This window comes from Mus musculus, chromosome 7, assembly GCF_000001635.26.
Source record: "Mus musculus strain C57BL/6J chromosome 7, GRCm38.p6 C57BL/6J".
Lineage (NCBI taxonomy): Eukaryota > Metazoa > Chordata > Mammalia > Rodentia > Muridae > Mus > Mus musculus.
In genome coordinates this window covers 97,610,015-97,635,361 of record NC_000073.6, presented here as the reverse complement: position 1 = coordinate 97,635,361, position 25,347 = coordinate 97,610,015, and the positions used below count along the sequence as shown (strand labels likewise).

General features: G+C 39.7%; 1 protein-coding gene and 1 long non-coding RNA gene across 3 annotated transcripts in view; one reads left to right on the top strand and one right to left on the bottom strand.

Annotated features, from left to right (window-relative positions):
• Window positions 1-25,347, bottom strand: part of Rsf1 (remodeling and spacing factor 1) — a 112,913-nt gene that overhangs the window by 57,421 nt on the left and 30,145 nt on the right. For both annotated transcript variants that reach the window (XM_011241735.3, NM_001081267.2), the window contains exon 2: window positions 18,428-18,519. In XM_011241735.3, the coding sequence (XP_011240037.1) occupies window positions 18,428-18,519 (92 nt within the window). The remainder of the gene's footprint in view (window positions 1-18,427; window positions 18,520-25,347) is intronic.
• The window catches only part of Rsf1os1 (remodeling and spacing factor 1, opposite strand 1), a 46,764-nt gene that overhangs the window by 9,751 nt on the left and 11,666 nt on the right, over window positions 1-25,347 (top strand). Inside the window, exon 2 of the long non-coding RNA NR_126461.1 lies at window positions 388-431. This is a non-coding gene — a long non-coding RNA (remodeling and spacing factor 1, opposite strand 1). The remainder of the gene's footprint in view (window positions 1-387; window positions 432-25,347) is intronic.

Here is a 25,347-nt window from a genome sequence, read left to right as displayed (position 1 = left end):
GTACAGTATAAATTCCACTGATAGGCATTTTACAACTTCTGTAACAGCCTTTAACTTGAATGTTTTAGAATTCTTTTCCTACATAAGCCAAATCAGAGCCACTGTAACAGACTGAAGAGAAAACATGTGGAAATGTTCCACTCAAAAGTTAGTGCGAATCTAGCGTGGGGTCATACTGCACAGAGGTGGAGTGAGAAGGACAACAAGGTTCAGACATGCCTGGAGTGAACAGTGACACCTTGTCTCACATAACACAAAGAGTGGAGTAAGCTCTCTTCCCAGGAAAACCTCTTTCTTAGAGTCTTTCATGAGAAGCTAGGAAAGATCCATGTGCTAAATTCCAGAGGGATCCGACTTCTCAGACCATGTGATTGTGTTTGTTTTCAGCAATAAAAGGGTGATGATGAAGATGAAGACGATCTTGGAGGCTGGTAAGTGCATAAAACATTATGCAATGCATCTGCCAATGTCATGGAATTTTTATTGTTATTGTAACAAACAGCAAAATGAGGGTTAAAGCAGTAGAAGCAAAATAAGAAGAGGAATTGTTCTGGAACCCGGGCATTGGTTAAAATAGAGATTTGAAAGAAACAGACAGGAGACAAGAGAGAATGATTCAGCAGCCTTTTTTTTTTTTTTTTTTTTTTTTGGTTTTTTGAGACAGGGTTTCTCTGTGTAGCCCTGGCTGTCCTGGAACTCACTTTGTAGACCAGGCTGGCCTCAAACTCAGAAATCCGCCTGCCTTTGCCTCCCAAGTGCTGGGATTAAAGGCGTGTGCCACCACGCCCGGCCAGCAGCCCTCTTAATCCAGGAATAGAACTAGGATGGACTTCTGGAAGTGGTACACTTTCCCAGCTGTCCCTAGTGCCATCTTTTAACTAGTTTAAAAAAAAAAAAAAAAAGAAATCAGAGGTCAATATAAGGCAAACGATATGACCAAGAACTATGTAGAAAATGGTAAAAGTCTTTAAAAAAGGATAAATACCCCATTTTCTAGAATTTCACAAAACTCCCTCTAATTGACAGCACATTTTTTTGTATATGTGTGTGTGTTTGCGTGTGTGCCCATGCATGCGCTCATGAACAAAGCAAATAAAAACCTAAGGGGTACCATTTAATGAAAAGTGTAGATGACATAGGGTACACATGAAATGGCTGTATATAGCAAAAGCTAAAGTGGCATCACACCAACAAACAAGACCAGCCCTAGGTTGTCAAGTAGTATAGCTCTAAGCTGTTAGCTTCCCAAGTAATGACCATTAGGTACCACTTTACTTAGCAACTCTTAACAATTTACATAGGAAAAATAAAACATAAAAAAGAGTGATATTGTTCCCAGTAGCTAAAAGATAGAAGCAACTCAAGTGTCAACAGAAAAACATAATACAACAGATGCACATAGTGAAATTGCATATAGCCGTTATCAAGGGATGAAGCACAGATGGGCATAGGGCTCAGCTATATAGCATGGAAAGGCCTTAGGGTACAGTTCTCAACCTGTGGGTCATGGCCCCTTTGGGAGGTCAGAAGACCCTTCACAAGGATCACTTAAGACCATCAGAAAATCGGTATTTACATTATTAACAATAGCAAAATTACAGTTATGAAGTAGCAATGAAAATAATTTTATGGTTGGGGTCACCACAACATGAGGAACTATAGTAAAGGGTTGCAGCATTAGGAAGGTTGGGAACCACTGCCTTAGACCTATCCCCAGTATCTACCCCACAAAGTAAAGGGAAATAACAACCAAGCAAAGCAATAACAACCAAATATATGGCTACCTGGATGAATTGGAAAACATGCTAATGCAAGAAACCACACAAAAGAATATCTACTACAAGATCCTATTGATTCTAGGGTTCTCAGAATGTCGAACATGTTGAAATTTAAGTTCGGAGACAGAAAACAGATTAGCAGTAGGCAGATGTGATGAAGAGTGCTGTCAGTGTCACAGAATCTAGACTCATCAGGACATGCCTGTGTCGGATCATCTTGGTTATAGAAATCAAGGTGGGAAGACTACTATAGGTGGCACCATCCCCTAGCTGGGATCCTAGCTAAACGGAGAAAGAGGACTGAGCCTCAGAGGGCAATCACTGGATGCAATGGAAGCAGCTGACTCAAGTTCCTGCTGCCTTGACTTCACCATCATATTAAACTGTACCTCAAACTGAGATCCACAATAAAGCTTTTCTCCTTTAAGCTGCTTGTCAGTATTTTATCACACCACAGAAAAGCAACTTAGACAGCAGGAGAGATGGGGTAAACAAGCAGGAAGTATGACCTAATGGGTATGGCTTTCACTTTTGAGTGGAAAAAAGTTTTGAAATTAAGATAGGTTATAAACTTCTTGCAAATATATAAAAACAAGTACAAAAATAAACAAAACAAGACAAAAAACACTGAATTGTTTATTTTAAAAATATTAATTTTGTTATTTTGCAACAAGGGCTCAAGTAGCCCACACTGACCTCAAATTCACAATGTAGCTGAGGCTGTCTTTGCACTCCTTGTGCCTCTGCCTCTCAAATACTTGGATGACACATGTGTGCCATCTCACCTGGGAAAGTGTCAAGTTTTTGAAATGTAGAAAAGCATCTCAAATCTTAGATTGGATTATGTTGTTATCCACAGCAAGGAAATGGGCAAAGAGGGATAAAAATGAGGGATATAAGCATTACTCTCTCTAATAAGCTGTTAAAAATATATTTCAAATACTACCAATAGAAGTCAGCTGCCACCAAGAGAGATGTGGATACAGAATACACTGAAAGTATATTCTAGAATATACAGAATACATCTAGTTCCATGTTTGCATATATTTAAAAATTATGCTTCACCAGAACTGAGCTATGGTGATCTCTGCCTGTTTTAGAAACATCAGTTGTTCAGGAGATCTGAAGCAAATACCAGAGCTCCAACAGTGACAAGCTCTCACTTAGTACAGGGAAGGCAAAGATGAGTGAAGGGAATTGTAGTGTATTTCAGTTGATGGAGTGCTTGCTTAGTAGGCATGAAGTCCTGGGTTCCACCTCCAGCACTGCCTAAGTCAGATGTGGTGGTGCACACTTGTAACCAACCCTAGCACTGCAGGCAGAGGCAAGAGGTCTGAGAGAAAGTTCAACATCATACTACACAGCCAGTCTGAGGACAGCGTGGGATACATGACACCCTGTCTCAAGCCAGGGCAACCAACCAATGAGAACAACTGAAATGGTTCTGTATCAAGAAATAAAACTGATCAATCAATCCATCAATAAATAATCTACAAATTCAAGAATACAGAATGGATATACCAATACAACCAATGGAGGAAGAGTGACCTAACAAAGGGTTTCTTCAGGTAGTGGCATTTGTGAATCAGTTGCATTGTGATCAAAAGGATTGGCCAGACTGTATAAAAATTGCTTTTCCTTATTTATGAGAGTACATGTGTATGTGTGCACACACATGTATGCACACAAGTCACACGTGTGTGAGAAAAAGACAGAGATAGGAGAGCTCCAAGTCATATGATGTGACCTATGTTGGCACCCATACAATAACGGCGCGCGCGCGCGCGCACGCACACACACACGCACACGCACACACACACACACACACACACACACACACACACACACACACACGACTTTGTTTTAACTGATCTTTGTAGCCTTCTTTTATGCCCCATTTCACTAATTACTGCCCTGATTTTTTATCACTTTTTTTCTGTCTACTGATTGAGGGTTTAACTTACATGAAAGTTTAAAATCACATAGCTTGAGTTTCAAATCTTGCCTCTCCCTACCAGCAGGGTGATTTTGTTGAGTCAATCACCTGTTCGACTTGGATTTGCAGGTTCTTCTTCTGTAAATGGAGGTTTGGGGCAAATAAAAGACAAGGAATGTGCCAATCACATACTCGCTGAGTCATGCCTCCATTATATATATGCAAACCTGAAAAGAATTCTAGAAAGCCATAAGAAGAATCAATTAGAACACAAGAAGGAGTTAAAAGAACTAGTAAAAAAAATAGTATGCTAATAAAACTTCAAAATGTAGGTAAATATTGTTTACCAACACTAGCTTCAGTCATGTGTATGGAACAGGTTTAAGAGGTAAATACCATTGTTAGTGATAGATTCATTTTAATTTCCCATTTTCATTTTCTGGGGAGTAAGCATATATTTTGCTGAACCACTTCTAATGTTATGTTTAATATCACAGTAAATTTTGAATCTAAATAGCCTATATTAATATGACAACAAATTTCATTATGTTTTTATACATTTATATAATGTATATTTTTATAATTTTTAATTTGTTTTTTCTGTTTTATTTTATGCATATGAGTATTTTTCCTGCAAGAATACATGTGTGCCATATCTATGCAGTGCCCACGAAGGCCAAATAACATAGTGTCAGATGCTCTGGAATTGGAGCTACAGCCAGTTTTGAGCAACTATGTGATGCTAGGAACCAACCTTGGGTCCTCCAAAAGAGCAGCAAGTGCTCTTCTTAATGGCTGAGTTACCTCTCCAACCCCCAAACTAAATTTATACTCATTGCTTTACTGTAGACTGGGCAAGTTACTGTGATTTAATTCACCTCTCCATAATCCTCTTCCACGCCCCTCCCATTCTGCCAATCCTCTGCTCTTCCCAACCATTCTTATCTCCGAGAGCAATTATGTCTTTACAGGTGGTATTATCTGTGTTTGTGTGTGTGCGCACAAGTGTACACATGCATTACAGCATGCATCTTAAGGTCAAAGGACAACTTTCAGGAGTCAGTTCTCTGCTTCAGCCAGATCACTGGACTTGGTGATAACCGTTGGCACCCTCTCTGGCTCTTACTGGTACCAACAGTGAAAATGTTGAAGCTAAGGTTCTTGCTAAATCTAGAGAAACCCATTGCATTAAATTTTATTTACTGTGGATATTTATATACATATATTAAGTTTATTTTATGTGTAATAAATATTTAAAATAAAATTTACTATTTTAATCCTTTTAACCCACAATTATTATTAATTTTATTTAGGATTTTGAGTACCCATTACTACTTTTCATTTTCTAAACATTTCTTGGGCCAGGAAAACGGCTCAGTTAGAAAAGTGTCAGCTCTGAAAGCATTAACTGTGTGTCAGATACTAACAGCCATGGCAAAGCTAGGTGTGCTTATAATCCCAGTGCTGGAAAGCCATATTGGCAGTGAGAGACTACAGAACATTCTTTAACCATTAAATTCTCCTCTCATGTTATAGGACCGAGGTAAGCTTGTCACCTACTTTAGAGACAGTCTCATGAAACCAAGACTCACCTCAAAATTACTATGTAACTTAACCTGAACTGATCCTCCTGCCTCTTCCAAAGTACTACAGGAGTGTACTTTGGTTTATCAGTGTTCCAAACCAGAGCTTCACATACACTATGCCCCATTCTACTGGCTGAGCTACATCCTAAACACCCAGAGATCTATTACTGAATGAGCGTCTTTTCTTTGTTGAGTTTTAAGAGCGCACCCCAACCTTTAATGTTTTAAAGATTTCTTTTACATAATGACTGCTATCTATGTGTATGTGAATCATGTGTATGCCGACTGCCTGTGGAGGTTAGAAGAGGATGTCAGATCCCCAGAAACTGACTTGGATGGTTGTGAGACACCATGTAGGTACCTGAAATCAAATCTAGGTCGTTTCCATGCATGCTGAGTGCATGTCAAAGCCTGACCGAGGTTGTTGCTAGGAATCATCTTAAGCTTGTGCAGGGTCTCTCAATCAAATCCAGAGCCTGCTGATATGGCTAGTATGACTAGCCAGCTTATCTAGGAATTTTGTCACCAAGGCCAGAATTACAGGCAGGCTGCCACAACCACCTTTCTGTGGCTTCTGGGGATCTAAACTAAGGTTTTCAAACTTACTGGATAGTACTTAACCACTGACCCATCTCCTGAGCACCTAGGAGTTGTTTTGCTTTTTGGGTGGGTATTTATTTTTATTTTATTTGGTGTCTTGCCACATAAAATATGGCACAAATGTCTGTGTGAGGGTGTCAGATCCTCTGGAACTAGAGTAACAGATAGCTGAGAGCTGCCATGTGGGTGCTGAGAACTGAACATCAGCAGCCAGTGCTCTTAACATTAAGCCATCATCTTTCCAGCCCAGGAGTTCTAAATATATTCTGGATAATAAACTTTCTAGGGCTGCACTTACACAATTTGCAGCATGAACTACCTTATTCTACAGGCTCTTCTGATTTTCTTTATAATGTCCTTTAATGTACAAAAGATTTTCATCTAATAAATCTATCTAGTCTTTCCTGTTGTTACGTATACTTTTAGTGTCATATCTGGAAATATAAAGTTTAAATATAAGATCACAAAGATTTCCTCTAAGAGTTTTACAGATTTAGGTCTTACATTATTGAATTCATTCTGAGTTACTCTGTATATGTGGTATTAAGTAGAATACATTCTTCCAAATACTGATAGTGTAGTGCAATACCTTTTGAGTGTTAATGATAGGTAATAATCAAGTGATCCTAACAAGGTACTGCAAACTTCCAATAACCAAATGGGAGAAACATGATACTGAAGTTACCTACAGGAGCACTCTTGCTATAGGAAAATTTTCCAGCCATAACATGACTCGCTATAAAAGTATATTAGGTACATTATTATAAAAGAGCCATTGAGCCATCTGAAATCACACAGGACTTCTGCGGAAATCTAAAGAAAGTACAATGTGCCAATACTATATCCAGAAGCATAAATAATATAGGTCAAATTCAAGTACATTTGTGAAGAAATAAATGCTACCGAAGGGAAAAAAATGTTATCTAAAGTTATGGTGCTTTTTCTTTGGTAAGTTAGTGTTATACACACACTATTGGGTTCCAGCAATAATATGCTGAGGACATTCAGACAGTTTCATTTAGTAATAATTACATTTCATTTAGTGGGTAGTTAACTTACACATTTTTGGAATTAAGAGACTCAGCTGTTTTCTCATTACAAATCCAGAGTTCTTTCTGATATTAATATGTGTAATACTAAAATATTCCCTAAAAGTCCACGCATGTGAACACTTGGTTCTCACCGGGAGGCACTGTGTGAAACCTTTGGGACATTTTCTGTTTCTTGTCCGCTAGAAGACTAGCCAGACTTCTGCTCCTGCAACAACAATTGAGCCACCTGTACTGCCATGCCTTCCTTACATGATGGACTAGAACCCCCTGAAAGTGTCAGCCAAAACTTCCCTCAGGTTGCTTCTACTGGGTGTGAGCGCACAGTGATGAGGAAAGTCTCACAGGGATGAGGTACAATCTCATGAACAAAGAATAAACAGTGTTCTTGAAGGTTCCAAGCATGAGCGGATGCTGTGCACTGTGAGCACTGTGTGCTCACTGGACTGGGCACTCATGCTGGAGCACTGACAAACCTGGCTTCACTGGTTGCTCTGCACCCTCTACCTGTCACTCAGAGCACTATGGGAAGTCACCTGTATACGACCTGGAATGTGGTGTTGAACTAAATGGCATCACCTACACAATAGCATGGTGCCAAAGGTAAATTCTCAAACACAGCAGCAATTATCTCACTGTGGAAAAAGTACAAGTCCTGAAAAGATGCTTTGCTGGCTGTGAACAAGAACCCCCAGAAGAAACATCTGTGTCTGCAGAAACTGACTGACTGACCCATCGGCACTTCAGTACTGAGGAGAGACTAGAGTTTGGTAGGATCACAGGCTAACTACTTCCTCTTGGGCTAGTGTTTCCCTTCTCGAACAGCCGTTCCTTACCCCAATCTATATCTGAATTAACACCTCGAGATAACCTATCAGATCACTGGCTCCTACCAATCAAGAGTTAAGAATGTTACCAGATAGCACCTTGGGCCTATAAAATAGCTCACCCTTCTCTCTGTACACAGCACTCTGGTGTACCCACCAATGTATTTTAACATTCAATGGCATTGAATTATGCCATTCTTTGTATAAAACTATAAAAACCCTGTGAAATGGCTTCCATGATGGAACATGAAATTTGGAGTAACCTAAATCTGTATCCTGGCCTATGGCTACTCACAATTTCTCCAGAACAAGCTATCTCTTAATTCTCCTTAAAATTTCCTGTATAGAAGTCAAAGAGCTGTGGTTTTTACATTGACAATGGGAATGTAAAAATGGTCTAATGACTATGAAAAGACATTCAGTAGTTTCTCAAAAGGTTAAACAAAGAAATAACTATATGACCCTTTCATTTCTGGGTATAAAACAGATAAATGTCAATATATGTTCATATAAAATGGCAAGTACAAATGTTCATAGCAACATTATTCCCTCCAAAGTGAGAAGAGCTCAAAAAATAAGTCTTATTTCACTTAGAGAAATATGTCTGTAAACATCCAATTCTTATCAAATATGATCAAATTATCAAATGATAAAAAATGTCCCTTGTGAATTCATAATTGATGGCAGCTTCCAGTGAATACACAAGCCAGGGCTACAAGTGTAACTCAGTGGTTGTGCACCTGAGTAGTGGACAAACCTTGCTGGTCCCCAGCACGGGAGACCGGTAGGGTGGGAGCAGTAAGTGTCGGGGAAGGAGGAAGGTAATGGAGCAATGGCACGTTCTGAAATTAGTGTGCTACCAAATTTATTTACTTTCAAAGGATTTCTCTGAGTACCAAAAATTGCCTTTTGTCTTTCCTTTCTCTTTTTGTTGTTGTTGTTGTTTTTTGAGACAAAGTCTCATTAAATAGCCCAGGCTGGCCTAGAACTCATAATCCTCCTGCCTCAGCATCCCCACTGCTAGGAATATAACCACACACCATGATTTGTAGCTTCTCCTTTATCTGGGGAGATAAGCAATGAGGTTACATCTTGTTGAGGAGTGGGTTATTCTTTATTCCGTTGTTACTGGTCTATAGGCATGCCCCAGAACACAGACAGAGGTCAGAGGATAATTCATGGGAGTTGATTTTCCCTTCCCACTATGTGAGTCCTAGGGGGCACAGTCAGGATCGCCATGCTTGCTGTCAAGTGCATTTATCCACCAAAGCACCTTACTGGCCCAAATTGAGTTATTTTCTACTTCATGATCTTTCGTGTATAAAAGTCTGTAAGTAAAATAATTTACTTATTATTTATTTGCTCATTGTCTAAGAAGCACAATTGTGGCATAACACTTCTTGAAATCAAATATGTCTTAAAAATCAACAATTACATTCTTTTTCTTTAAAAAAATTATCTAGCTGCGCAGTGGTGGTGCACACCTTTAATCTCAGCATTTAGGAAGCAGAGTCAGGGGATCTCTGAGTTTGAAACAACTCAGAGTGAAACTACAGAGTGAGTTTCAGGACAGCCAGGACTACAAAGAGAAACCCTGTCTCAAAAAACAAACAAAAAACCCCCAACATAATAATCAATCAGTCAATCATGCAAAATATACAAAAAGATCATAGAACCTAATAAAAATAGCAATAAGAAATTGTCATCTGCTTGTCTTAACTGACTTATTTATTTAGTTTTTCTAGGCAGGGTTTCTCTGTACCTGACTATCCCGGAACTCAACTCTTTAGACCAGAACGGCCTCAAACTCAGATTCACCCAGCTTCCCAAGTGCTGCAATTAAAGGTGTGAACCACCACACCTAGCCTGGATAGCTTCTTTTAAAATCGCTTTCCCTGTTACTTTTGAAGGAACATGGCAATAGGAAAGTAAGATGCACAGATGCTAAACTTAGTACAGAGTGATATTTGTCACCTACCATCAAGGTTATATAAAATCATTAACAACCAAAGGAAACAGAAGAGTTGCATGGATATATGAGATTCAATGACAAATTTCTTTGCGGCTTGCCAAGTGAAAGCAATGTGAATCTTGAGGACAAGGCTTATCCAACCAAGGAGTCAAGATCTTAGCAGAACATCTAGCTTAAATTTAGTTGATCACTTTAATTTTTAGAAGGATAATTCTACCTTAAAAGTAAAAAGTAACAAGACTACATTTGTGGGTTCTCTTCCACTCTAGATAACAGTGGGCAATGTATGTTAGCCAGTCTAAGAGAAGAAACAACCCAATGCCTTAGGTACACTGAGTCCCTGAGTACCTCTCCTACTATAACTTAGTGAGATCTGTTAATTCTACCTTCCACAAAGGGAAAGGGAAATGGGGAGGGGGGTAGAGGAGGAGGAGGAAGAGGAAGAGGAAGAAAAAGTTCTCACACCTAAACCCCAAAGTAAGTTTCTTCACTCTTCACTGGGCTTATCACACTATTTCTACATCATAGATCATAGCCTCTTTGCTACATTCTTTCTTGGTGCCTTATTAAGTGTACTGAGGCTAAGGTACTGGCAATCTCTGAACAAAGTCTACTCCCTCCGTAGGTCTTAGTGTAGCTGTTTTAGAGACACTAAGAAGACACATCAAGTAGGTGACAGCAGTGTGGTTCGCTGAGTCTATGCTGAGGAAGGAAGTAAGTGCTAGACACTTAACATGCTTTGTATTTAAACAGAATTTTTAATTTAATGATATCCCATTACACAGTAACACATACTACAGCAGTAATACAGGAAAACAATAAAGAGCAAAGAAAGGTAAAAGTACTATCACAGAACTAGCTAATGACTGCGAATAAGAAATAAATTAAAAAAAAAAAAGCTGGGATTTTCTAAGTGACAGTTTAACCTAATGTCACTGCTTAAAAGGTGAGAAGAAACAAGCATTCAATAGACAATCTACAAGAAAGACACTGTGAGGAGCACTCCATCAATGGCCCATCAGAGCACTGGACTCAGCAAGTCCAGGCTTCAGTGAAATGCTGGCTCTGCCATTTTTAGCAATGTGGTCTACACAAGTTATTTAGTTTCTCAAATTCAATTTCCTTATACACAAAACAGAGATAATTTAGATTTCAAAGGTACAATAACATACAAAAAAGTATAGTTTAAACGGTACACAGTGAACATTCAATATGAAAGGCACACAATAGGAACCAGGCCTTCTGGCACACGTCTATAATCTCAGCACAGAAAGGCTTAGGCAACAGAGTCAATGAGAAGCTTGAGGCTACACAGTGAGGCCCTGTCTCTGAAAACACAAAGCACAACAAAACAAAACAAAACATACAATAGTTTCCATAATCAAGTTAATACCAAGTCCACAGAGGAAAAACTCTACAATAGAGTTAAACTAAGGAACATCTTCCTGGGAAAATGCCTCAAGGAGACAGTAAGACTCACGCTGAGGCTTAAAAGGGATAAGTAAGCAAGTTTGCGAGGAACCCGAGTTGGCAGGAATGCATTCCAGAAGATAAAGCATATGTAGAAACTCTTAGGGAAAAGATGGCAGGCTCAAGACAGAGTAGATGTGTAAGTGAGAGGATAAATTGGTAACAATTAATTACACTTTCATTTCTGTGTATAAGTCCCTTTCAGGGGTGGAGAGATGGCTCAGTGGATAAGAGCATTTGCGGTGCAAGACGGAGAACCTGGGTTCAGATCCCCCATATTCATGTGAAAGCCAAAATCTATAATGTTAGCATTTGTGGGGAATTGGGGAAGAAGGGAGGTGTGTGTGTGTGTGTGTGTGAGGGGGAGGGAGGGAGGGAGGGAGGGAGAGAAAGGAAGGAAGGAAGGAAGGAAGGAAGGAAGGAAGGAAGGAAGGAAGGAAGGAAGGAAGGAAGGAAGGAAGGAAGGAAGGAAGGAAGGGGTTTGCTGACCAGCCAGCTTGGCTGAAAATTCCTGACTCAGCAAGATTCCTGCCTCAAGGGAATTAGGCAGAAGAATGTTATAGCTAGATATCCAACAGCTTCCTCTGGTCTCCATACATGTACACATGGGTGAACACATATACCTGCACATGTGCACACACATGGATAAAACCACACATACACACATCTTTTGCATCAGTGAAGAGATGACAAAATGGTTTAAGGATAGGATGGTGGTCCAAGGTTAAATGTCTGTGGGGTGAGGTGGGGGGGGGTTGGATCAGGCAAGGGATGGTAACTGCAGAAGCAACTGAATGGTGGTTGATTACTGGGATGCAGGGAAAAGAACTCTGGGGCAATGCCTGAATCTTGGTTTAGTCTAAAAATGTTGACGATAACATGAATACATCATGGTTTCTACAGGGCCAACGGGTTTGAAAAAGATGAGGATGGCTTTTGATGTGTTTGACATCAGTTGAGTGGGCCACCATTTTGATACAAATGGAAACGTTTATCCTTTCTATACACTTAACAGCAGGTAGTCAGTGGTTTTCTGGTAGTCAGTGGTTTTCTAGCACTTTAATTTTATGATAGCCAAAACTAAGAGCTATAAATGATCTATATGCCCTTTAGACCAGATATCAATCAACTGTATCTGCAAAAGGCTAGAAGTAAATATTATAAGTGGCATGTACTCACTTGGTCAAAATACTTGGCTTGTCACTTAGCATGACGTCAACTTACAGACCATCTACCAACAGACTTGTCCCTATTTCAATTCCACATGATTTGCAAAAACAGGCTGTAGCATGTTTAATAATTCACAGAACACAGTGTTGACTAAATAAGAAAGGCTTAATAATACAACCTGAGCCAAAGTGAAACTTGGACTTTCATGTTATTTATTGACTACTTTCTTTCTTTCTTTTTTATTTAAAAAAAAAGATTTATTTATTTATTTTATGTATATGTGTACACTGTCACTGTCTTCAGACACACCAGAAGAGGGCATCAGATCCCATTACAGATGGTTGTGAGCCACTATTTGGTTGCTGAGAATTGAACTCAGGGCCTCTGGAAGAGCAGTTAATGCTCCTAACCTCTGAGCCATCTCTCCAGCCCCTAATGGCTACTTTCTTATCACTGTGACAGAGCACCCACAGAGGCACTGTAAGGGAGAAAGGACTTATTCTGGATCATAGTTTAGGAACTAGTCCATTAGAGGGAAAGGCATGGTGGACAGAACATGCAGCTATAATTCCCCACAATCTGGCAGGCCAGAAACATGGATCTGGCCAGGCTACATACTCTCAAAGCTTATGTCCACCCACCAGTTAGGTCTCAAATCACAAAAGTTCCACAATCTTCTAAAGTAGTACTACTGGCTGGGATGTGGTGCTCAGCACATAAGCTGTGAGTGGAGCTCCATATTCAAAACACAACAGATATTACTAGTAACTTTACATAAGTAAAATTTATTGGCAAATAATTAATTATATACAAGGCACATAAAATAAGGTATGCCCATTTTGGTGATTTAGAAAAAAAAATTAATATATGGACAAGTATAATATTCCTTTTAAAAAAAAACAACAGAGCCGGGCGGTGGTGGCACGCACCTTTAATTCCAGCACTGGAGAGGCAGAGGCAGGCGGATTTCTGAGTTCAAGGCCAGCCTGGTCTGACTGAGTTCCAGGACAGCCCTGAGTTACAGAGAAACCCTGTCTCGAAAAACCAAACAACAACAACAACAGATTTCTCTTTTATTTTATTGTCATAAAGAGAAATCTGTTGCTTTTCAGTCTGTAAAACATCATAGATACAGATCTATCCTTATGTCTTAGCCAAGTTATTTAAAAATTACTCATTCATCCATTCATTCAACAAATAAGTGTGGATATGCTGAGCACTATTCTATCTAATGCATGATATACATCAAAAGTCAATGACGTTTTTCAGTAAAGGACCACATAGTAAACACGCCAGGCTTTAAGGCACGTGCTGGTTAGTCTGTTTACGCAGCTAGAGTTAGCGCAGAAGATAGAACCTCAACTGAGTATGGAGCCTCCAATTAAATTAGACTGAAGGCATGCCTGTGGAGTATTTTCTTGATTAATGATTGATGTGAGAGGGCCCAGCCCACAGTAGGTAATGTCACTGGGCAATCAGCCTGAATCATATAAAAAAGCTGAACAGAATTCACAACAGAAGAATCTCAAATGGCAAAGAAGCACTTAAAGAAATGTTTCAAAGTCCTTAGTCATCAGGGAAATGGAAATCAAAATGACTATGAGATTCCATCTTACAGAAATGGAATGGCTAAGGCCAAAAACTCAAGTGATAGCACATGCTGTCAAGGATGTGGAGCAAGGGGAACACTCCTCTATTGCTGGTGGGAGTGCAAACTTGTACAACCACTTTGGAAATCAACTTGGCAGTTTCTCAGAAAACTGGGAATAGTTCTACCTCAAGACTGGACCTACTCTACCCTCCAAGCCCTGCATATATGTAGCAGATGTGTAGCTCAGTTTTCATGTGAGTCCCCCAACGACTGGAGGGGAGGCTATCCCAAAAGCTGTTGCCTGTATGTGGGATATGTTCTTCTAGCTGGACTGCCTTGTCTAGCCTCAGTGAGAGAGGATGCGTCTAGTCCTGCAGTGACTTGATGTGCCAGGGTGGAAGAGATAACCAGTGGGCTTCTACCCACTCAGAGGAGAAGGGAAACGGGGATTGGGGGAATAATTGAGGGAGGAGGTTACTGGAAGGGAGGGCAGCAGTCAAGATGTAAAGTGAACAAATGGAAGGAAGGAAGGAAGGAAGGAAGGAAGGAAGGAAGGAAGGAAGGAAGGAAGGACAGACTAACTTGTGTATCCCAAATTCAAATGTTCAATGAGCAGCACTCTTCATAGTGGGCAAAGGATGAAAGCTAGCCACATACCATAAACCTATAAAATGTTCCTTAACCTTACAATGGAAATAAACAATAATAAACCCACACATGCCAAAACATGATGAACTTGAAACACCACAGAAGTGAAAAAGAACAGGCCCAGGGGGCCATGTGCTAAGATCTCACTTACAGGAACAGTCAAGAGTAAGCCAATCCCCCGACAAACTCAGTCTGTCACTGCCAGGGATAAACGTAGAAAGCACAAGTCTTTAGGAAATACAAAGTTTCCTTAGTAATGAAAATGTTCTGGAACTACACAGTAGTAGCCACTATACAGTACCATGAATATAAATAAATATCAGTAGCAGAAAATGCTGGTAAGAAAAAGCAGACACAAAAGGATATATATATATATATATATATATATATATATATATATATCCCATTTAAATATAACATACAGAACAAGCAAACTCAAATTATAAAATACAGGGAAGTGTGACTATTGCTAGAGTATGAAGTTTCTTCATACTCATGATGTGGTTGTTCAACTCTGAGAATGCACTAAACACCAGTCAACTGCAGAGTCTGAAGGGAAGGATTTACAGTTTGTGAACATGTCTCAACTAAAAAAAGTTGAACTAGAAGTGGCCTGGTGGTGGTACATGCCTCTAATTCCTAGCTAAAGCAGGTGGATCTCTGATTATAGGCTAGCCTGGCCTACAGAACAAGTTCTAAGCCCACCAAGACTACACAAAAACCCTGTCTCAAAAAATCTGAACTAGAACTACACCACAGAGGTAAAGAGTCTTATAAAATCATCTCTCTACTTCCACAGATTACAAAGCCTGAGAGCAATTCAGACGGTGTGAATTATTTAACACATGAACTTATTCAGGATACTAAAGTCTCAGTAATAAAGCTAGGATTAGAATATAAGATACTTCTACCTCAGTTCTCAGAACAACAAAAAACAAAAATAAAACACAGAAAATTAAAAATTTTCCAGTCAGACTATACTCTCATCTCAGCATGCTGAAAGACTGCACATTAAAGACCAGCCTAAACTGCAAAATGAGACCTTGCCTCAAAAAACAAATAAAAATGGCTTTAATATAAAAGATATTAATATTCCTTATAATTCTTTTAAATTATATGTTAAAATTAGTGTCCTGATATCTCAACATCTCTTCTTAAGCTCCAAACCCTTTTCAGTAATTAATCATTTTGCAAAAGGCAAAAACAACAATTTCACTGGTATTTTAAAAAGCACTTGAAATAGCTAAAAATTTATTATTTATCATTCACAGACAGATTAATGTTTTCAGCAATTCAATTAAATCTTACCTAATTTTGCTTTCAGAAAATTCCATTACATAAAAGTTTTGAAAAACTAAGCCAACTTTACAGCACTTTTATATTATTGAAAATTAATAAATTTATTGTGTATGCATGCACATGTGCACGCACAAATGTACATGCATGGTTACATGTCTGGGTACACACCAACCACAGGGTACATGTGGAGGTCACAGGACAACTTGGAGAACTCGGTTCTCTCCTTCCACCATGTGGTTCTAGGGAATAAAGCTCAGGTCCTCAAACTTGGTAGCAGGCACCTACTGAGCCACTTGACTGACCTGCTAGTGTTATTAGCATTTATTCTTTTAAAATTCCAGTGTGTGTGTGTGTGTGTGTGTGTGTGTGTGTTGTTCTGAGGACAGGGTTTCATGTAGCCCACAGGGACCTTTAGCTCCATGTAGAGGATAAGTCTGAAATCTTGTGACCCTCTCCCTTCCAGCTCTAGAGCGCCTATAATGACAGGCTTATACAATGCTAGTAATCAATCAAAACCGGGCCTTCTGTTATGGGCCAGGCTCTAACCACTGAGCTACATCCCCAGTTGAATATATCTTTTATTTATTTATTTTTTCCAAAAGTCAGTCCTAAAATATGTAGAGTTGGAAGCCGATGTTCCTACCCTATTGACTTTCGTTGGCATTTTGACAGAGGATGGAAGTGACCTTTCCACGTCCTAATCTGATGAGCCCTGAACTGATTCAGATCACTGTTGTAGGTGGTATACAGTGCAACAAAGATAACCAATGTATGGCCTTCTTAGGGAAACAAGAGCTCTTGTCTACGATGAACCCTCTTTTCACAGCACCTTAGAATCACACATCCTCCTCCTCCCCCAAAAAAGAATAGGAATGATAATATTTTAAAAACGTCTATTACATTTATTTGTTTGATTTTTGTGTGGTTTCCAGTGTGAGAGGGAGGTCAGAGAACAACTTTCAGGACTCCACCCCACTGTGTAGAACCCAGGGATAAACTCAGATCATCAGACTTGGTGGCAGCTACCTTTGCCCACTGAGCCATCTCACAGGCTGGGTTAAAATTTTTTAAAACAGACAAGAAAATACCTTTTGCCCGACGTGGTAGCGCACGCCTTTAATCCCAGCACTCGGGAGGCAGAGGCAGGCGGATTTCTGAGTTCGAGGCCAACCTGGTCTACAAAGTGAGTTCCAGGACAGCCAGGACTACACAGAGAAACCCTGTCTCAAAAAAACCAAAAACCAAACCTTTTCAGTAGCTTAAAACTGTAACCTAATGCTCTAATGCAGTGGTGATCACGGTTAGGAAGGCTCTGACCCTTGAATACAGTTCCTCGTGGTGTGGTGGCCTTCAACCATAAATTATTTCTGTTGCTACTTCACAGCTGTAAACTTGACAGGTAATGTAAACATCTGCCCTCCAACTCACAGGTTGAGAACCGATGCTCTAGTATGTTACAGAAGTCACACACTCCCACTGCAGATCATGTAAACTTAATGCAGTACACACATAGGCTTAGGCTTCTGTAGGCATGCAGCTCTCATCATCAGGATGTAACTCTGAATGGGAGACTGGGGGTGGAGTCAATTTGCAGAATGTTTGTCTAGCAGGCTCAGAGCTGAGAGTCTGTCCCCAGCACCACATGGTGGCATACAGCTACAATCTCAGCACTCAGAGGTAAAGGCAGGAAGATCAAAAGTTCAGTCACCCTAGACAAGGAATGCTTTTGCTTTTAGTAGGATCCATCCTGCAGCTGAGATGACCCAAGCTGTCCTGTTACTACAGTTTTTACTTTTTAACTCAATGTATAATTTAGAAGTCTCTCCTACTGACCTAACTGATTTAAGAGATTTTTCTCTTTCAAACCAGTGATAAATCCAGGTTCTATCTACAACTTCTGGGTGATCTTAAACAAAAATCACTTCCCTGGGTCTTAGCATATTTGATTTGATCAGGATGACTTTAAAGAATCGATGAGAGAAAATGTGAAAAGTTCTGAGAGAGTGGAAGTGGTGGCATGTGACAAAAACCCCAGGACTACAGTGACAGACACAAGAAGATGGGGAGTTCAAAGCCAGCTTGGGCTACAGAGATGTCAGCTTTAAAAAAAACAAAAAACCTCAGGACACACAAAAAAAAAAAAAGGCCCAACTTTTCATCCAAACTTTAGAAAGTTTAAACTGCTATAAAGGTAGAGTTCTTTGTCTAGCATGTTCAAGGCATGATAAAGCTGTTGCTTAGCTGGGCATGGTGAAGCAGGAGTATCTCAAATTCAAAGCCAGCCTTGAGTGTCACAGAGTTGTTCTTTCCAAAACAACCAAAACTAAACATACATATAATGTTGTCTCCAAACACAAACTTAACACACAATAATAACATAGAGTGCAGTCATATTATGTAACTCTAGTAAATTGTTTTAAAAGAATATTACTAAATGCAAATACTAATTCATGTCAGACAAGGATAGTATTTCAGTGGCAGAAAAGGTAATTTTCAGTTACCTTGATCAAGTATTTTTCCCATCTGTCTGCTGTAACGGATTTGCCAATCTTCCTCATTAACTTCAAATGCAGCTCCACCAATTCTTTTGGTACTTAAAAGGAAGGGAAAACTACTGTTAGCCAACAAAATAAAACATTTACAAACATTTAAGATTCTAAAAACAAACAACTTCCTCCGGTCCTGAATACTTCTCAAAACACGGACGTTGATTCTAGCCTGAATTAGAGTGAAAAATGACTAACTGACTACCATTCTCTGAGCACTACTAGGGAATAGTCGTATTTCAAACTATCATTAAAAACGAAACCTATTGTAAATTACAGAGTACGTCACAGAAGTCCCACACTGTGTAGGCCCCACATGGTATAGGGATGAGGAGCACTTGCAGGGGAGCAGAGCAAAGTCAATGCTCTCAACTTTGCTTCAGAAAACTGCTCCAAACTGATCTGGGTCAGTTTTAATATGACTGGAAACGAGGCTCAGAGGTACAGCGCATTACTATGGGGTCAACCCACAGTAATAAAACAAATCAATAACCACCAAATAAAGGCTTTTAACTCTACAACTAACAATTCTCATGTGTTCCTCAGGCTATACATTTGGATTCTAGACCAAGATATAAATTCATACAATGAGAAAGGAATTGAAGAATATACATACTAGGTTGGTGGACATTTTAGAAACTGGTCTAATGGTGTTCAAACTTTCAAACATAACAAAACAAAACAAAACAAAACAAAACACCCTATTCTTCAAATCTAACTCCTACCTAGTAAGCTAAACATCTCTGTAGCATATAGCATGTTACAGATTTCTGTTTGCCAGCCTTCACAAACAAAACAGGAGGGAGAGGGAGAGAGGAAAATAAAGAAAAAGAAATGGAAAAGGTAAAGAAAAAAAAGGTATTTCTAAAGTAGCAGCTCCACTCTCTAACCAGGTCTAGGCATTAGACAGCATCTTTAAGAGGAACTCTCTTCTCTCACTGGGGTTTGACTCTTATTCTCTGGTTTAAAGACAGTAATTTTAACTCCTCTTCATTAGAAACTTCAAAAGATTGCTCTATCATCCCTCAGGTTCTCTGTTATCACTGCAAACAACCAGAGTTCCTCTAAATATCCTTCAGGTATAATCTTATTGTTTTTTAATTATATTAATTAGATCCAAGGGAAATACAGAACACATAAACCTGCCAAATTTTGTATTTCCCAAATCCCAAATCCCACTAGCAACCTAAAAGAAATTACAGGTATCCTACTTACATTTTTTTCCCATAATCAAATAAATGAAGAAATCCATGAAGAAAATGATGGACAAAATAAAGTTTGGTTTTTTTGTTTTGTGGTTTTTTTTGTTTTTTGTTTTTGTTTTTGTTTTTTTTTTTTTTTGATTTTCGAGACAGGGTTTCTCTGTGTAGCCCTGGCTGTCCTGGAACTCACTTTGTAGACCAGGCTGGCCTCGAAATCAGAAATCCGCCTGCCTCTGCCTCCCGAGTGCTGGGATTAAAGGCGTGCGCCACAATAACAAGAATTCTCAGTATTTGTTAATTGCCTTTATGGTGTACTATGAGTATCTTAGAAATAAATCTGCAACATTCTTCAATATATTTGACCTAATATGATGTTAAATACCAATACTGTGCAGACCACTCTAAGACTAAAGACCTTCATTCTCTCAGGAGCTTTATTCTGAAACCACTTCTAACTTGAGCTATCTTCAAAGTTTAACATTCACCCATTCAACAATTTCTGAGAGTCTACTATCAGCAAATGAAAAATAGTCCTTGTCCTCAGCAAGCCCACAAGAATGAGTCTTCCGGATGGGCTGGCCACAAATAAGCAGACAATTACCCTAAAACCTAAAGTATAGGATGGCCTAGGAGGATTTCATATAGAAAGAAAAGTAGATGTAAATGGCTACCCCCCCCAAAAAAAAAAAAAAAAAAAACAATGAATAATGACTATGGAACTTCTGACAGGGGCTTTCCATAAAGACAGCCTTATAAAGCCAGCTAAGGAGGCTGATTTTATTTACAAGTTGAGGCAGGAGACTGCTCTGTATTTTAGAAATATCTCAATGACTGATGAGAGGAAACTAGATAGTAAAACAAAAGCTTTCATCTGCTTGCTTTAAGAGTACAGGGCCAAATTATGAAGTAAAGTCAAGAAAATATCTACAAAGATGAGTAGTCTGAGCTACTAAGGGTAGCAGACACAGCTCTGAGAACTGAGATATAGTTTAGGAATAAAATCAACAGAATGTTGTGACAGGCTGCTAGTGCAGTGGTGGAGTGAAAAAAGCCTAGTGAAGCTTACCTAACGCAAGAAGCCAAAGACAAGCACAAGCAGACCAACTCACACGGGCTCATTTCTAGTTCTTCCACCCCATGCAAGAAGTCAGAACGTTTAAGCCTGAACCTTGACTTTCTAATCTGTATAAAAGACTTTGGCTTGGGCTGGAGAGATGGCTCAGCGGTTAAGAGCACAGACTGCTCTTCCAGAAGTCCTGAGTTCAATTCCCAGCAACCACATGGTGGCTCACAACCATCTGTAATGGGATTGATGCCCTCTTCTGGTGTGTCTGAAGACAGCTACAGTGTACTTATATACATAATAAATTAAATCTTGAAGTTCCGAAACAGTAAAATTCTAGACAGAATTCAAAGATTTTTTATTTTACTTGTTATGAATTTTGGAAAGATCACCTTCAACTCTTCCTTTCCCAAACATAAGAAGTTTGCGATTTACCTAACTACATATCAAATCTGCTACCTTTTAACCTAAAGTTACTACACCTCAGGCCTGCGACCTTCTTCTCACTTCAGGAAAAAAAAAATCGTTAAACATAGTCTATACTCAAACCAATATCCCAACTTAGCAGCTGGTAAATATATTTATAGCTCCAAAATATTTATATAAACTCACTTAAATTTCTTGTCCTTCCCTCAGAGTCCTGAGAATTATTCAGTCTAACTCCCAATCCATTATTTCTCCCACATTTACACTGAAATCCTTCATAGAAATCACTTTGGTCTGTTTGATGCCCACTACCCTCTCCTCTCCTGTTGCCTGTGAGTCCCTGAGAGCTAATTTCCATGTCATGATGTGAATCAACTTCGTCCTTCAATGCCTGGGAAGTGTAAGTCTCAGGCGTTCCAAAACCAGTATGCATGCATGTCTTTCATTCTAAGACTGTTGCTGCTGCTCATACTGCCTGATCAAGTGGTGACTCAGACACCAGATTGTATACCTAACCTTCCATCTCATATAGAAATCATGAAAGACTTTTATTCTGTTGGCACTACTTTTGTAAAAAGCTAAGAACAAACAAAAATCAATATACAATTACCATGCTTCTAATTCTTCTTCTCCTTTTTTTTTACAAATCCTGATTATGTTAATTTAGGTATATAAAAACATAAGCATTACTAAGTTTACTATGGTGCTGGCTCTTATTATAGAGGGAAGCCACATGCTAAGTGACGCCTGCTGTACTGTGACAGCGCTGAAGAGCACAGAGTCTTAAAATTCATACTCAAAGTTTACTAACTAGTAATGTGAATGAAAACGGCCCCACAGGCTCATAGAGAACAAGGGCACTTGAAAGGATTAGGAGGTGTAAGCGAGTTAGAGGAAGTGTGTCACTGCGGGTGGGCTTCCAGGTTTCAAAAGCTCATTCCAAGCCCAAAGTTTCTCTCTTCCTACTGCCTGTGGATCTGGATGTAGAACTCTCAGCTACTTCTCCAGCATCATGCATGCCTGCATGCTAACATGTCCCCCACCATGATGTTGGGATAATCCTTTTTTGTACATTATGTAAAGATGTTTCTCTCCCCTTCCTTAAGAGGAAAAGATAGGCAGGACTTCAGAATCGGGTGAGAGGGATTCACCAGCCAGACACAGAGGAAGTCAGACATACAAAACTGAGGAGAGGTAAGGAGAACATGGCAGAGCGTAGATTAGCATCAACAGGTTAATAAGTGTAAGAATCAGTTGGGAAGAAGCCTAAGCTAAGGCCAAGCTTTCATAATTAATAAAAGGTCTCCATGTCATTATTTGGTAGGCCAGATAGTCCAGTAACACCATGATGTCAATGAACTAAACCTCTGAAACTGTAACCAAGCCCCAGTTAAATGCTTTCCTTTATAAAAGCTGAAGTGGTCATAGTGTCTCTTTGCAGCAACAGAACACTAAGACAGTCACTGGATTTATTTAACTTTTGCTTACAAAGAGAACTAAAGTGTGATGATCTTTAAGAACAATGAATATGTCGACTGATAAAATAAGTGGACAAACACTTCAAGGGGCTGGGAGATAGCTTGGTGATACAGCAAGAGTTTATTTACAATCTCTAGCTCTCTATCCTTAGCAACCCCCAAAATTAGCTTGATAATTAATAAAACTGCCATACTATGAAACTGAACATTCTCTAAAGCAGCTGTTTATTTAATAGTCTACTGCAGAAAGACAGCATGTTCTATATCTGCAATTTCCAACACAGCAGCCATTTAGCCACATGAGGCTATACTGAGTGCCTAATATGTAGCTAATGAAAGTGACGAACTAAGCTATTTTAATTGCTTTTTAGTTTTTAAAATTATGTATATCTTTATGTGTCTGTGTAAGAGGACATACATGCGAGTGTAAGCACCCACCAAGGCCAGAAGAGGTCGATGGAGTTGGAGTTGTCGGCAGTTTAGAAGCCAGCCAACAAGGTTACTGAAAACTGAACTCCGATACTCTGGAAGAGGAGCAAGAAGAGCTCTTAATTACTGAGCCACCTCTCCAGGACCAGAGCCAGGCTAAACAATTTATTCTTTAAAAAATTTATATTTACTTATTTTGTGTATATGTATAGACACATGTATGGGAAAAAAAGTGTGTGAAGGTCAGAGGACAACTTGCCAAAGACAGGTCTTTCCTCCACCATGTGGTTAATGGGGATCAAATTCAGCTCATCAGGCCTGGCAGAAAGCACCTTTATACCTGCTGAGCCATTTACCAGCCCTAATTCTAGACAGCTTTTGTTTGTTTGCTTGTTTGTTTTTCAAGACAGGGTTTCTCAAGGCTTTCCTGAAACTCACTGGGTAGTCCAGGATGGCCTTGGACTCACAAGAGATCAGCCTGCCTCTGCCTCCTGAGTGCTGGGATTACAGGCTACACCTCTACACCTGGCTAAAAGTATTAATTACTTTCTTAAATCACATGATCATTTTCTGCGCATTGACAAGGTCGAATTTTATTCACCCGTCAACTACAACATTTTCTAAATAACCTAATTTCCACATTACTTATTAACTTTCTTGAACAGTTTACTAACTTCAAACCATTCTTTTCTGAAAAGCATAGATTTCTGTCCCAACTGAACTAAGATCTCTGCCTCAGAACCCTTTCCTTCCTAAGGCCTCAGGAGGTGAAAGATTCCAAAGCAGGAAGGAAAGGTCAGGGACCCAGTCATGAAGATCCTGCCAGAAGATGCAGGCATGGAGCAGAAGTGGCACAGTGCAGACTGCAGAGCTGGCCCCAAGTACCCGAAGATAGCCTACACTGACACTTCTCTAACCATCTTTGTATTATAAAGCCTTCAAAATGTTACTGTTTCTGCAAGTCTAGTCTGTTATGTGAATCCTGCTTTTTGAATGGTGTAAATCTAAGCAGCTTACAATGCCTAATCTCTTCCTTGGTCCTTTAAGTTTATTATTTAAATTTCCCCTACACCTACAAGCAGAGATCCCCTCAGAGTTAACGAACCCAGTTGTTTTACCTTGGTCCCAGGTGAGAGGACACTGATTTCAGGCACAGTGATGGGAAGAAAAGCTTACCGGAAGCGTCACTCACTGCCCAGTTCTCAGAAACTGCTGGGGAGCAGTTTTAGAATAATGAGACTGACTCCATCAGGTCACTTGATCCTTGAAATGACTGTCCTGTGTTCATATACCTCACCTTCAAAGAATTCATTTAATCACCTTGGCTTTCTAAGAAGCTTGATGAATGAAATGGCTTAAGACTGTGAACTATACATTCAACACCCTGAAAATGTGTAAGACACAGAAAAACTCTAGGTAAGTAAGCAACTACACTAGCTTATTACCATTTCGAACTAATTCATTAAAGAACAGCCATGAGGCAGGGGAGTTAGAACTCCTTCCTTCCCCTCTCCTTCTGTTTCAGAGCTCTACTTGCAATGGAGTTTCTGTTCCCACATAGTAACACACCCACACCGGCTCAGATGAGACCAAAGCCAAACATGGGTAATGTATTTACTATCAACAAAGTAACTGGTACAAATGCTAGATAGAATTTAAGGACAGCTGAACTGCACCACAGTGTAAAGCCTCTCCTTCAGTCTTACTTAGCAGGACTACACCTTGTTTACCCAACAGTGTGGAGAGGGAACTCTGAAGAGTCCTCCTCAGTAGAAAGACAGGGCATCAAGTGGAGGGATGGGGTTGCCATCCCACAGTCAAAAACTCTGACCCAGAATTGTTCCTGCCTAAAAGAACTGCAAGGACAAAAATGGAGAAGAGACTGAGGGAAAGGCAGTCAAGTGACCAGCCCAATTTGTATCCAGCTCTAGGGGAGGCTTCATGACCTGACACTATTACTGATGCTATATAGTGTACTTACAGACAGAAGCCTAGCAGAGAGGCCCAACAAGCAGCTGGATGAGACAGATGCAGATATTTAATATCCAACCAATGGACAGAAGCCGGGACCCCTGTGGTTGAATTCAGGGAAACCGGAAGAAGTTGTGGAGGATCCCATAGGAAAACCAGCAGTCTTAAATAACCTGGACCCCTTAGGTCTCTTAGACACTGAACCATCAAGCAGGCAGCATACACCAGCTGATATGAGGCCCCCAATGCATATACAGCAGAGGACTGCCTGATCTGGCCTCAGTGAGAGAAGATGCACCTAACCCT